Source organism: Mollisia scopiformis, assembly GCF_001500285.1.
Source record: "Mollisia scopiformis unplaced genomic scaffold LY89scaffold_31, whole genome shotgun sequence".
Lineage (NCBI taxonomy): Eukaryota > Fungi > Ascomycota > Leotiomycetes > Helotiales > Mollisiaceae > Mollisia > Mollisia scopiformis.
The window spans coordinates 84,962-97,685 of NW_017263611.1; the positions used below are offsets into that span (position 1 = coordinate 84,962).

Consider the following 12,724-nt stretch of genomic DNA (forward strand, 5'->3'; position numbering starts at 1 on the left):
CTGTTTACCTGGGGGACATAAATTTAGAATGTAAGAAGGTAGTCCCGGCGATGAACAGTTTGGACAGAATGGATAATTTCAAGGTCAAACCCGAATAGCAAGTGCCTCGTTACTTGGTTCTCCTCGTGGGAGCTTTGTCGGGACGAATGGTACACAACTTGTAAAAGTTCTTGAGCCTTATCAAGCATTACTGAAGTTCTCGAAACGTGATCTCTTGATGAGCTTTGAAATATGGAATGGCAGACGGGATTACAATTGTCTTAAGGCTGATGTGTGGCGCACCCAGAGATCGAAGCGAGAATGCCCCTGACCCCGCACTCAGCGCAATTCGCGCGGTTCGCGCATTTTGCGCAATTGATCCGATACATTCTTACATCAAATTTCCTGTCTTATGGAGAAGTATAATCCCGCATTCGACTGAAGTGTATAACGAATACTGACGATTCAGGGGAGCCTTAACGAGCAGGTGATCTGGTGTTGCAGTGAACAGTATTTTCCCGTGGACTTGTTGCAACCCTTTGCCTGGCTGGTTCAATTGGGCCCACATAAGACTACTATTTCCAATTACCATAATATCCTGCGAGAGAATTGCTTTGAAATGCTCAAAGAAATCGACTGGTGTGTTGGTAGAGGTTACGCGGATTCTGAAAGCCCCTACGAAATATCTATCACGGGTCTTGAGCTTTCAAAAGTTTGGTGGAGAAGCTGCGACGACAAGCTTCGTGTTCGTGCCTGAGGGGATTGCATGTATTAATGTTGCAAGAGTGTTAGCATGAAGCCTCTGTGGGACTCTACTCCCATTCTTCCAATAAGTCTCCTACCACCACCATCTAAGCACTATCAACAATAACCTCCTCGTTGATATACCAGCCCTGAATGATACCCTTTCTCGCCTCCTCCATATCCAAACCCTCAATCACGCTCTGAACACTCTCTCTCCTCTTTACCAACTCCTTCGAAACATCGTTCCAACTCACCACATCCCCTTTCGCTCCATCACCACCCCACATCTCCCTCCCTGGCCTCAAATCCACATCTCTCAACCTCCCACCCTCCTTCCTAATCACCCCGTCCACAATAACCATCTCAATATCCTTCGGACTACTCTGCAGCACCACCGCCTGTACCGGATCATGCTGAGCCGCACAAACCATCGCCGGACTCGTCGCATCCCAGACCAGTATATCAGCGAACTTCCCCACCTTCAAACTACCCACCTTATCACTCAAGCCAGCAGCTCTCGCGCCGCCTATCGTGCCAAGATTAAACGCTTCTTCAACGGTATGGTTGACTTTCTTCGCTACGACGCCTTTATCTACGAATTTCTGATTGTATACCGCGCGTACGTGTTGGAGCAGTAAGCGGATCTCGGAAACGATGGAGACGGAGTTGTTGGAGTGGCAGTCTACGCCGACGCCGCATTGGGAAGTCATGTTCAGCGTTGGGTGGAAGGCAGCGGTTGAACCACCTAACATTTGGAGCTCGGTCGAGGGCGTGGTTGATGCGTGTGAGTTCGAGGAGAGGAGGAGAGCGGCGTCTTTTGGGGTAGCGTTGGTGGTGTGAGAGAAGAGGTAGGCTGAGTCTAGGATGCCGTAACTATCGAGGACTTCAATGGGGGAGTGTGGTGCTGAGATTTTGTTAACTTTTTTCTTATTTCTGGAGAGATGACAAGCGCACCTTGGATAGCACTTCGCACATAGTGGGTAGTAATAAGTTTGATGCCCATATCTTTAGCTTTGGTGAAAAGATTCACCACTACTTCTTTGGGCATCCAGAGAGCATCAAAAGCTAAACCCAATGTAATCCTTCCGTCTCCAAATGGAGCTTTGGAAGCGAGTTCTTTCATGGTGGTCATCACCCAGTCAGGGAGCATGTCATGACCAGAAAACTTGAATGGGGACCAAGACTCAGTGCGCGGAGTTGGACAATAGCAAAAGACAGATCGGATTCCTGATGAGATGTCTGCAGCTATTGCTGCCTTACCTAGATGGTATGAGAAGATTGGACCATGGAATGGGAGCTTGGGACATACTAGACTCAGGAGCGTAGTTCAGGTGGGCGTGATCAACAACCGTGGTTGTGCCAGCATCGAGCATGGCCAGACAGCCACCAAGCTGGCCCCAAAAGAAATCCTCGGAGTCATGAACGGAAGACGTGAAATTTCCTGGATCCGTCAGCATAGGTCTATGTGGATCGCTGGTCTCTCACCTTTTGGGAAATAGTCCAGCAAAGTATCATCACCATGTCGTCCTTTCAGCAAAGTCTGCCAGACGTGATGATGAGTATCGATAAAGCCAGGTGTCAATATTTTGTCTGTACAGTCGATGATTTGAGTACTGGACGAAGCCAGTATATCATCTTCGGTCTTGGAAATAGTGTTTCCTTCAATTAGAAGATCCGTTTTGAGAGCATGGACATGGTCCTGTTCGTCGTGCACTAAGACTGTCCCTCCTTTGAGAAGCATGGGAGTTGCCATATCGGATATGCTGAGTGTTCTCTGAGACGTTGGTAACCCGTATTGGATGTGGTTTCTTGTTTACTTTTTCAGCATGTTGCTTCCTATATACTTAATCCTCGACATCGATATCGCGCAGTCGCGAGACTGGTGAGTTCGTGCGTCGCTCTTCATTTTCGTAGGCCGCCTTACAGCGAAAGCCGAGATGCGCGGCACATAGTGTATCAACTAATCCCGTTTAAGGAGACGATTTGAAGGAGTGGAGATACAGGATGGAGTTAGGAGTTATAGCCGCTGACCAATGACAAAGGTTGACGCAGAGACTACCAAGGACGAGCTCGCATTAATTCCTAATCTGTGTATGACACATTCACATCTCCCCGTATGCGTGCAGCATTATCCGCGAATAAAGAAGTATTTCTCGTAATACTAAGCTTGCCGAGTTCATAAAGAGACTTCTCTGGCGGGGCTTGAACCGGCGCAGTTCTTAGCGAGCTGCCCCTGAAGTCTAGCGAGGTCCTCTCGTAAGCTCAAACCCCCAGCGAAATGAAGTGCTTTCGACATCACAGACAATACTAATGATAATGGGTGGAGTCACTGAGTTGGTTTCGACACAATAGCTTGGGTCCACCGCTTTTCACAGCCGGTCAGGAGCAGAAGAAGTATGTGCTTCATACATGTATAAACTTTCCCCCTCAACAGATTGTGACATGCATAAAGCACTGCGTCGAGGTCGTTAATACCTTGGTTTTATTTGCCCTGTACAAAATATATTCATCATTGAAAAGAGAAGAAGTAGAGTAAACACATAGCAAGTCGTAACTCGTGTTTGCATTCCACCGAGCACCACATAAGTCATCAATCGTAGCTATCTCCAATAGGAGAAGTTCATGAATCGTAAGTCGTTGATCGTGATTCGTAATTCGTTTCTCGCTCCAGGGAAATAACAACAGACAAAAGAATATGTTCAGTCTCGGCCCCTCCTCCTCCGATCTCTTCTCTCCCGGAAATAGTCCTCTGGTTCATCAGCTGGTTGCCTTCTTGAAGACGTAGATGATGGTCCAGTTGAATGCCCCGAACTTCGACGCCATCTACTGGATTCGCCACTCGATCTCCCCGTTCCGTGGCTCCTGTCTGTCTCGCTTGAACCTCTGCTCCTGGTCGCGTAACCTGAATCACGACTTCTGTGAGTGGATCTGCTTCTAGAGCGTTTCTTTCGTTCCGGTCTCTCGTGGGGATTGCTGTAAGTCATTGGTGGGCGACTTTGGTAATTCACATCTAGTATTCGAATGTTTATTGATTTTGGCACATATCTGGCGGACGATGCTTGGACTTCCGCCATTCTGACTCGAGGAGATTCGGCGACAAACCTGGAATAGTGACTAGTGGGAGTTGATCCATCTTCTGATGTGCGAGTCCGCGATGATTCGGGTCTGGAGCTTGAAGCATCGCTAATGGGCGGCGGTCGACTATGAGTCGAGGTGGAACGTCGCTGTGATTCATACATTATCGGTGGATCAATATTCTCGTGGGTATGCGGCCGTTGCGGCCTAGAAGATCCCGGTTCTGTAGAGTTTTGAAACATATATGATGAGGTATCATCTGCTCTTCGACTTGTAGGTGGCTGGTACTGAGAACTACGGTTGCTGGATGCTGATCTGCTCCGTGTGGAGCGATGGTGGTGGTGTTGCGTTTCGTAAGACACTGGTGGATATCTTCTCTCCTCTCGGTTAGATCTTCGGGGTGGAAGTGATTCTTGAGCGGAGCCAGAAGCTTCGCTGGTCGAGTCTCGAAATCTCCTCGAACTGCGATACGTTCTTCGTTCATCATGAGAGTGATCAGATGGTGGCGGCTCAGACTGTGGCGGCGGGGATGGTGGTCTATTCAAATCTACAATTCTTGATTGCTGACTTGCTTGATGAGGTTCATCGGGTTGCTGGTACGCGGGCTGCTGGTACGTGGATTCCTGGTACGCGGATTCCTGGTACGCGGTCCGACGCTCAGGCTCAGTAGCCACGTAAGCAAAGTTTTGAGGATCAACAGGACCCTTTCGACGATGCCTTGTGCTGACAGACTCTCGTTGTGGCTCCCGGCGAGTGCGGCTCTTTGAAGGGACGCGGCTGCCTCCCAGGAAGAAATTCAGAAGACCTGAGCGTGGCTGTGTGCGCTTTCTTGGTTGCAGTCCTGGTTCTGAATGACGATGGTGCTTGCGAGTGTGAGACCTTGGCCGGGCTTGTGATCTATGCCTGGCCGTTGAGCTGTTTGGTCCCGTGTTAGGCGCGTTCAATGCATCATAAGCGTACTCTGTCAACGCGACAAGGTCAACACCGGCTTCCATCATCCTGTTATATCTGCTCCTTTCCCTGTCCCTCGCACGCTCCGTTCGCTCCAAGCATTTCCTCAACTCATTCCTGCAATGCTGTTCATCTGATGCTTGAAGACGCTCCTGCTGTGTAACGTATTCTAAAGGACTTGGTGGTCGTGCTTGGAGGCTCGCTATTCTAAGACTCCTGTCAATTTCACTCCTGCAAAATGCGTATAATGTCGACTTACAAGTAAAAAGTTTTAAGGGCGATGTTGTACCAGTCCTCACAATCAGTGAGGCGCTTGCTGTACTTTTGGGTTCGATCAATTTTTCCCTTTACAGCAAACCAGTCGAAGAACCTGAGACCCTTGTTTTCCCGAACCCCACGATACCAGTCGCAAATGATTTCACATTGTTGTCTGCAAAATTCTCCAAGGGCCTGGATTACTTCTGAAAGTTGAACCGGGACTTGCTGCCACAATCTTCTTGAATCACTCTCTATCTCATACAATGTACAATATAGCCTCCTCAAATGTCTTTCTAGTCGCTCAATTTCCGTTCTGGATGCAAGGTCGTCTTGAACATCCCTGATTGCCTTGACGACCTTGGGCGCTGCAGCACGTATGCAGAGGTTCAACGAGGGAATTATACTGCAAACCAGATTAGCAATGACATTTTATCTGCTAATTATGTGTTCTTACTGTGGATAGGCCATCTTGAAAAGCGATCATTGGAGCTACCGTCCAATTCGGCCTCTGAAACCTCGGCTTCAACTCTTGTTTGCGAAAGAGTGGGAACAGAGAGAAGGCTGTACATTAAAGAAGGAAGGCAGCCATCGAAAGATCATTAACCATAAGGCTCTGTCATGATGGAACTCTGCAAGTTAGGCCGAGTCTTCCTGGGCCTAGGTGGAGATGTGAATTCTTTTGATTGAGAAGAAGAAGCATTTTTCGCACCGCGCGGACAAACGACAACCCAAACAATCCCATCCTCGACAGCCGTCTTAACCGTTCATGGTTCAAATTGATAGGATGAAGATGTTTCACAATCGAGGCTGAGCTAGAGAAATTTGGGACAAAACCGAATACGATATATGCATCTTTATGTTGTATCTGACAAGACATTGGACCTTGACTCCTGCAAGCACGTCTTACAAACCTCGAATCATATGATTTAATCTAGGTATCGGCGAAGAATTCTCACAGATGCTAATATCAATTAAGATATGATTGGAAATGCCCCCCCTCATGCAGGCGACTGAGACGCGTGAGTACTTTCGAGCGCGAGTCACCTTGCAGAGAACCAATTGCAGGAATGGTAAACAACGTTGTCAACAGATAAGGACCAACGTCTTGTTATGTACGTCTTACTGTTGATCAGAGAAGCTCATGAAATGAGGCTGCAGCCTCGTGACATCCAACACCCTTTTGTTGTAAAAGCACAATTTATTTACACCATCAAAAAGGTACTGTCTCATATAAAGAACGAATGTGAAAGCTACCAGTCTATGTGCCAACAGAAAAGGTATGGATAAGAAGAAAGAAAACAAAAACAATGAACAATCCGAAAATGGAGGGCTGGAGCTGACAAGGGCTTGGTTATCACATAGCCTCATTTTTCTGTATGTCCCAATTCCGAGTCATGATTGGATGTCGAACCCTGGGGCAACCTAAATCCTTGCGGTCGCAACAGCAAGGGCAAGCAAGCCACCTGCAGTAAGACTGGTCAATCATAAGTCTGCGTCGAGCAATCAACACACAGTGACCTGCAGTGAACCCCTTTGCAGAACGTGGGTTGCAACGAACACAATCCGGACGTCGCCTAGGTCGACTCAGGAGAGATCACTTGCTTACTACAGCATCCTCACTTCGAATGTCCAGATGGAAGCAGAGTTGAAGGAGAAATGTGTGTGTTAAGGAGAAAGGAGGAACGTTGGGAGGTAAGTTCGCTTAACCCCGGATTTGGAAAGACCCTTGCCACTGCATCCAAATCATGCACGTCACTGCGCTCCGCGACATCTCTCAAACTATGAGAGAACATAATGCATCTTCAACACCATCTCTACACTCCTTGACCTCGACTATACCATGTCCTTGACACTCGAAGACGAAGATCCTTCCTCACAACTCCGCGCCAGTCTCCTCGAATCAATAACTCGCTCTCTCTCCTCCCGCCGTCCACTCCTCACTCACCTCAATGCCGACACGACTTGGCTGCTCTCCATCCCGTACCCTTCCACAAATCCTTCCTTGCGAAATCGCACATTCTATCACATTCTGATCGATCCGTGGCTGAAAGGTGGGCAATCTGACGTCGCGGCCTTTTTCTCGCAGCAATGGCATGCAACGCCCAGCTCAGTGCAAACAATTACAGAAGTAGAGGATGTGATACGACGAATGGAGTTTACTGCGAAGGGTAAAGAGAAGGCAGATATGGGCGTCGCGGAAAGCTTGGAAGAGGGTCAGGGAGATGTGATTGTGGTTGACAATCATGGATTGCAAGAGAAGCAGGAAGGGAATGTGATTGATCTAGTGGTTGTCAGTCACGAATTCACCGATCATATGCATAAAGAGACACTCCTGGAGATTCCAAAGACGGTGCCTGTGCTTGCAACGGTGAAGGCTGCGGGAATCATAAAGTCTTGGAAACATTTTCATGTTGTGGGAGAGGTCCCGAGATTCAGTGGCGATTGGAGAAAGTGTCCACATAAGACTCTACCAGAATGGCTGGATGTGTCGAGGGTCGCGAAGCCGGGGATGGATCTGCTATACTATCATTCTGCCATCATGATTGCGTTTCCGAAAGGATATGAAGGAGAAGGAGAAGCGGTCATATATACACCACATGGAATAACACCAGCCGATCTTGCACCTGTGGCGGAAGCGAATCCAAAGATACACACACTGGCATTGTTGCATGGCCTGCAGGATATCTCGTTACCTAGAGCACAGTTGAATAAAGGAGCTCATAATGGTCTGAAAGCACAAAGATTACTGGGCGCGAAGTATTGGATTGGGACACATGATGAGTTGAAGAAGGGCGGAGGGATTGTGAGCTATTTCTTGAGGAGGAAACATATCACTCTGAAAGATGCTATAGAGAAGGAGAAGGAAGAGCATGGAGAGAAGCTGAAGGGAAGTGATCTAGAGACAATGAAAGATGTGAGATTTGAAGATCTGACAAATGGTGAGAGTTTGCTGTTGGAGTAATGTAATCGATTCCAAGATGTAGAATGATAAAGGACATCTACTGTACAATTACAATATCAATACACGAGTCGTAGTAGCCTCAATCCTCTAATCAGACAACTTGTATTTGACCACACTGGGAAGAGAATGTTGACTGTGGAAAGTATCTTATATTCGAAAAAAGATGTCTTAGCCACGTTATTGTGTCCTAAAGACAAAAAAAAGGATAAACGATAAAAAGTTGACAGCAGATGTTAGTTGATAACAGTAACTTTTTCTATGAGAACTTTAACAAAGCACTCTGCCCTACACTTTACTTTCTAACACGAAAAGTCTTCTCCTCTCCACAGCACCTCGCACCTGGCACCACGCACCTAGCACCTCCCACTGAAGATCTTCTTTTGGCGTTCAAATATTGTTAAAGAATCTGGAGAAACCTCGGCCGGTCGGGGTTTATATAGACTTCGGGGGACGGCCTGTGGGAAACGGCTCACTTATTATGGAATACATTTTTTAGTGAATCTCGGATTCACTGTTAATTATGGCACGGAAGTTTAACCTCCGGATGCTTTTTTCTGGTTTAATCAAAAGTGTACTACGATTACAGACCCTTGCTCACGCTTTTCAGAATACAACAGTGAATTCGTCAGACGACCTCCCCTTCAACCAACCACAACATGTCGTACCACCCGAATACTCTCCAAAAGACCACAAGAGGAGGCAACCAAAGATTTCCGGCCTTCTTATAACCAGAAGTACCGAGGCCCCCAGCTCCTGTATAAATATCCAATTTCCGAGTCCACGCAGGGATGTAGGTATGATTGACTCGCTTGACGGCTGAGAGTTTGTATAGCTCTGTCATCGTGATGTAGGTGAGAGTGCGGGTTGTGATATTGTAGAGCAGGGTTGGTACGAGAGAGTCAACTTTCAACAAAGGGAAGGGCGGATCCAATCTCGAATCTAGCGCGGGTGGCTTTGGTGGAGGATAGCGAGTAACTTCAGCGACGCTTCTTCCTTTGTCCATGCTGTGCTTAGTGAGAATTCCTGTGATGTCTTCCATCTTCCTATCTGTACCGAGCTATTTCCTGGTGTTCTGGATTGAAAATTACTGGCTTCTCGTATTCACAGACTTTATGTGGAGCAAGCATGTTATCCATGCACTTCATGAATCATAGGACGACAGCATCAAGCAAGTTGAGATCTGTGAATGAGAGCCTGAATCAAATCTTGTAGACTACGGAGACGGATTACAAAAGGTTTGCAAATAAATCAAGATTTGTTCTGATACTGCAAAAGTATTGGTTAAAGTGCACACCATGAACTCCTTTGGGCCAAGCAGCAAGACCACCTTTATCTCTCAAACTGCAACATACCGCATTAAAAGTCATCTTCTATACGACACAACCACTCAGAAGCTATCTTACATAACAGATGAAGAAGCAACTGAGCTACGAAAAAGAAAAATTTTGTGGCGAATAGAGATCCCCCCCTTTGCCCGCAAAGTGGACATTCAGATCGGCTTCAGCAAAGAACGTTACGCTGGCAGTGTATGGTTACCAGGAATGGTGGTACTGGGAAGACTGCTTGGGCGATGGGAAAGCTTGTATGCCATCGAGGGTTGGGAGGATGTCTGAGATGTACAACAGACTTTTGGCGCAAAGAAACATGAGATGCAGCTTTCCAAGAACGGCCACTAGGCCATGGATGAAAGTGAAAGAATGCAGCAAATGGCAGCGCTCCAAATAATCTTTGCCATAAGAGAAAACAGACAGATTGTACCTAAGATATTAAAAACATACCTTAGATCTGTCGTTATTGCACTCGTATTCCCAGATTTTGGTGTTAGGAAATCGGGGTGAGGAATGCTGAGTTGAGCGGGGTTGGAAGCCTATAAATATAGCGTGTTTGGGCCTACGAGAAGCGAGGCCCAAATTCAACCTCCAAAGTTTTACTCGTCAACCTTCCAAATCAACATCCTCGTAACCTCGCGCTTTTACGCCCACACTTCTTCTTCCATCGCTGCCAGAGAAGTCTACCTACTTCACAGCATCGAGACGCACGACTGTGCTCTCTTCCTTGTCCATATGCTCGCCCGCCTGTTTCCACGTCGCACTCCCTCCTACCTCTCTCGAGCCATCCCAATAACTCGATCACCCAGTATGAGCACCTCCGCAGATGCATCTTCAAAGCCAGCCAACGAGCCCACCAAGACCCCCGCAAATTCCTCCCAGAAAACCACACTCGCTCTACCAGAAGCACCGCACAATGCCGCAACACAGTTGGACATGAGCAGTGGCAGCACAACAGTCAAGCTCGATCACCTTGGCCCAGTCGTGGTGAATGTCGATGGAACCATGAGCCGAATATCGAACTGGGACAAGATGGCGGACATTGAGAAGCAAAATACATTGCGGATAATCTCAAAGCGGAATGAACAGCGATTGGAGGCGCTGAGGGCTAAAGAGGACACTGGGTCGACGGCTTGAAGGCTAGATATCAAGAAGCCGGGGTTCCTGGTGAAGATGGGAAACCTTGTCGATGATACATTCCATATGCGAGATTTAGGGAACGAGATCTGCAAAGACGAAGATATCCTATGCCATACGGAGATTGGGCCAGCAGGTGCACGAAATTGAGTTAGACCACAAGGAAACTCGATACGCCAACCAGCAGTAGTAAACCGACTGCTTTGAAGGTTGCAGATTTCCTCCTAGCTTGATGGCGGCATTAGGCCAAGTCCTCTGCCCACAGAGTCAACTCAGGAAAGGATTTTCGATCCCCAAGATTTGTTCTCTTACTCCTCTATTGTTTTCAAATCTTTGTGTCTGCATTAGCTTTACATATGTTCATGTCTTTTCGGGAGTAACGTGTAAGTACCGTTAGCTTCATTACAATTGCTCGTTTCATTTCGGAAGTGAGTACCGCTAGCTGCGTATTTAGATGTTCTGACCAGGTTCCCCGTCTTTGGCTACGATTGAGGCTAATCTTGTTCCATTATCCTGAAGTTTGCGCTCCAATAGCGACTGACGACGGAAAATCACATTAACGTGTCGCTCCGAATACGAAATCCAGTTTTCAGAGCATATATGTTGAGATGAAGATATGTTCCATTCACTACAAGTCATTTACATTGCTCAAAAACCGGCATGCATCTCCTTACCTTTCTTTTCGGCCTGAGTGCATTCTCTCTTGCTCGCCCAGATCAATCACATCAGATTGGGTCAGTAACATCTGAATCACCTTCAGCCACGTTCACCAATCCTGTGATCTACGAAGACTTCGCCGACAATGATGTTTCCGTGGGCCCTGATGGAGAGTACTACCTCTCCGCTTCAAACATGCACTATTCTCCTGGGGCTCCCATCCTACGATCTTCAAACCTCGTCAATTGGGAACTGATTGGGCATTCAGTACCATCTCTGAGTTGGTCAGCGAAGTACAACATGACCGATGGGACAGCATATACGGGAGGAACATGGGCCTCAACAATGCGGTACCGTAACAGTACTGGTCTATGGTATTGGATCGGGTGCATCGACTTCTGGACTACATACGTCTACACAGCGTCTGTTGTTTCGGGCCCATGGGCATTATCGGGAACCATTAACTCATGCTACTATGACTGTGGACTTCACATTGATGACGATGACATAATGTACGTTGTACATGGAAATACAAATGTCAATATGTCCCAACTGTCTACCGATGGTTTCCATGAGGTCAAAACACAGCAGATATACACCACTCCGTCTGGGTACTCTGGTGTGGAAGGAAATCGGATGTATAAAAGAAACGGATCCTACTACATTCTGGATGATTCCCCTGGAGATGCTGCAACCTGGATCTGGAAATCTTTGACTCCTTGGGGACCCTGGACGAGCAAACTTCTGCAAAAGGCCATTAACGGTCCACTCCCAGACGGTGGGTCTCCATGCCAAGGGAGTCTCGTTGAGACATCAACTGGAAATTGGTACTTTATGTCCTTTATCTGGGCGTATCCTGCAGGTCGGATGCCAATCCTGGCACCCATCACGTGGGGTGCCGATGACTTTCCGATTTTGATGGCTGTAAACGGTAGCTGGGGTGCATCGTACCCCAATCCTCTTCCACCCAGTCCGACACCTTCGTGGCTTAGGACAGACACATTCAGTGAACCTGTACTTGGTGTTGACTGGGAGTGGAACCACAATCCAGACCCAACCAAGTACAGCGTAAACAACAGCCTCACTCTCTCCACTGCGACTGTCACTTCAAACTTCTATCTAGCACGGAACACGCTCACTCACCGGATTCATGGACCCTTTCCAGTTGGCACTGTCCATCTCGACTTCACGAACATGGCTGACGGCGATCGCGCTGGGCTTGCTGCTTTCCGTGACAATAGCTCGTACATCGGCATTGTTCGCGACAGTGGAGTTTACACACTGGAGATGGTCACTGGTATTTCGCAAAACAGTTCAGCAAACTGGGCCACCATTTCGAACGGCTCTGTCGTAGCTTCTACGAACATTTCTTCCACAAAAGAAGTGTGGCTGAGAACAAGTATCGATGCGAGGTCCAGTGGCACTAAATTGGCAGAATTCTACTACAGCTTGGATGGAACCAATTTCACGCAGCTTGGAGGCTCGGCATCGTTAGTTACTGATTGGGAATATTTTATGGGCTATCGGTATGGCATATTTAACTATGCAACAAAGGCTTTAGGAGGAAGCGTACTGGTGAAAAGTTTCACGAGCGCTTGAGCTACATATAGATTGTTCAGCAGCACGGCCCTTG

General features: G+C 47.5%; 6 protein-coding genes across 6 annotated transcripts; 4 read left to right on the forward strand and 2 right to left on the reverse strand.

The window, feature by feature from the left end:
• Positions 1-737: 737 nt before the first annotated feature.
• On the reverse strand, positions 738-2,660 carry LY89DRAFT_724719 (Metallo-dependent hydrolase). Its single transcript, XM_018218925.1, has 4 exons — positions 2,209-2,660; positions 2,033-2,164; positions 1,678-1,983; positions 738-1,627 (listed from the first exon to the last, which is right to left on the reverse strand). The coding sequence occupies exons 1-4, from the start codon at positions 2,474-2,476 to the stop codon at positions 831-833; spliced, it is 1,503 nt and encodes a 500-aa protein (XP_018063028.1). The 5' UTR covers positions 2,477-2,660; the 3' UTR covers positions 738-830.
• A 724-nt stretch (positions 2,661-3,384) lies between these two features.
• LY89DRAFT_788610 (uncharacterized protein) lies at positions 3,385-5,475 on the reverse strand (the record flags this gene model as incomplete). Its single annotated transcript, XM_018223182.1, has 3 exons — positions 3,385-4,956; positions 5,009-5,410; positions 5,462-5,475. The coding sequence occupies 3 exons, from the start codon at positions 5,473-5,475 to the stop codon at positions 3,423-3,425; spliced, it is 1,950 nt and encodes a 649-aa protein (XP_018063029.1). The 3' UTR covers positions 3,385-3,422.
• A 1,151-nt stretch (positions 5,476-6,626) lies between these two features.
• LY89DRAFT_690718 (uncharacterized protein) lies at positions 6,627-8,066 on the forward strand. The gene has a single exon (XM_018216150.1). It carries the CDS (start codon positions 6,848-6,850, stop codon positions 7,967-7,969), a length of 1,122 nt encoding a protein of 373 aa, XP_018063030.1. The 5' UTR covers positions 6,627-6,847; the 3' UTR covers positions 7,970-8,066.
• A 1,198-nt stretch (positions 8,067-9,264) lies between these two features.
• On the forward strand, positions 9,265-9,794 carry LY89DRAFT_764016 (uncharacterized protein; the record flags this gene model as incomplete). The annotated part of the gene is made up of 1 exon (XM_018221619.1): positions 9,265-9,794. One exon carries the CDS (start codon positions 9,265-9,267, stop codon positions 9,580-9,582), a length of 318 nt encoding a protein of 105 aa, XP_018063031.1. The 3' UTR covers positions 9,583-9,794.
• Positions 9,795-10,107: 313 nt separating this feature from the next.
• On the forward strand, positions 10,108-10,401 carry LY89DRAFT_564959 (uncharacterized protein; the record flags this gene model as incomplete). Its single annotated transcript, XM_018208527.1, has 1 exon — positions 10,108-10,401. A coding segment is annotated over one exon (294 nt), but the record flags the coding sequence as incomplete, so codon positions are not given.
• Positions 10,402-11,094: 693 nt separating this feature from the next.
• On the forward strand, positions 11,095-12,690 carry LY89DRAFT_701638 (Arabinanase/levansucrase/invertase; the record flags this gene model as incomplete). The annotated part of the gene is made up of 2 exons (XM_018217212.1): positions 11,095-11,125; positions 11,174-12,690. The coding sequence occupies 2 exons, from the start codon at positions 11,095-11,097 to the stop codon at positions 12,688-12,690; spliced, it is 1,548 nt and encodes a 515-aa protein (XP_018063033.1).
• Positions 12,691-12,724: the final 34 nt, after the last annotated feature.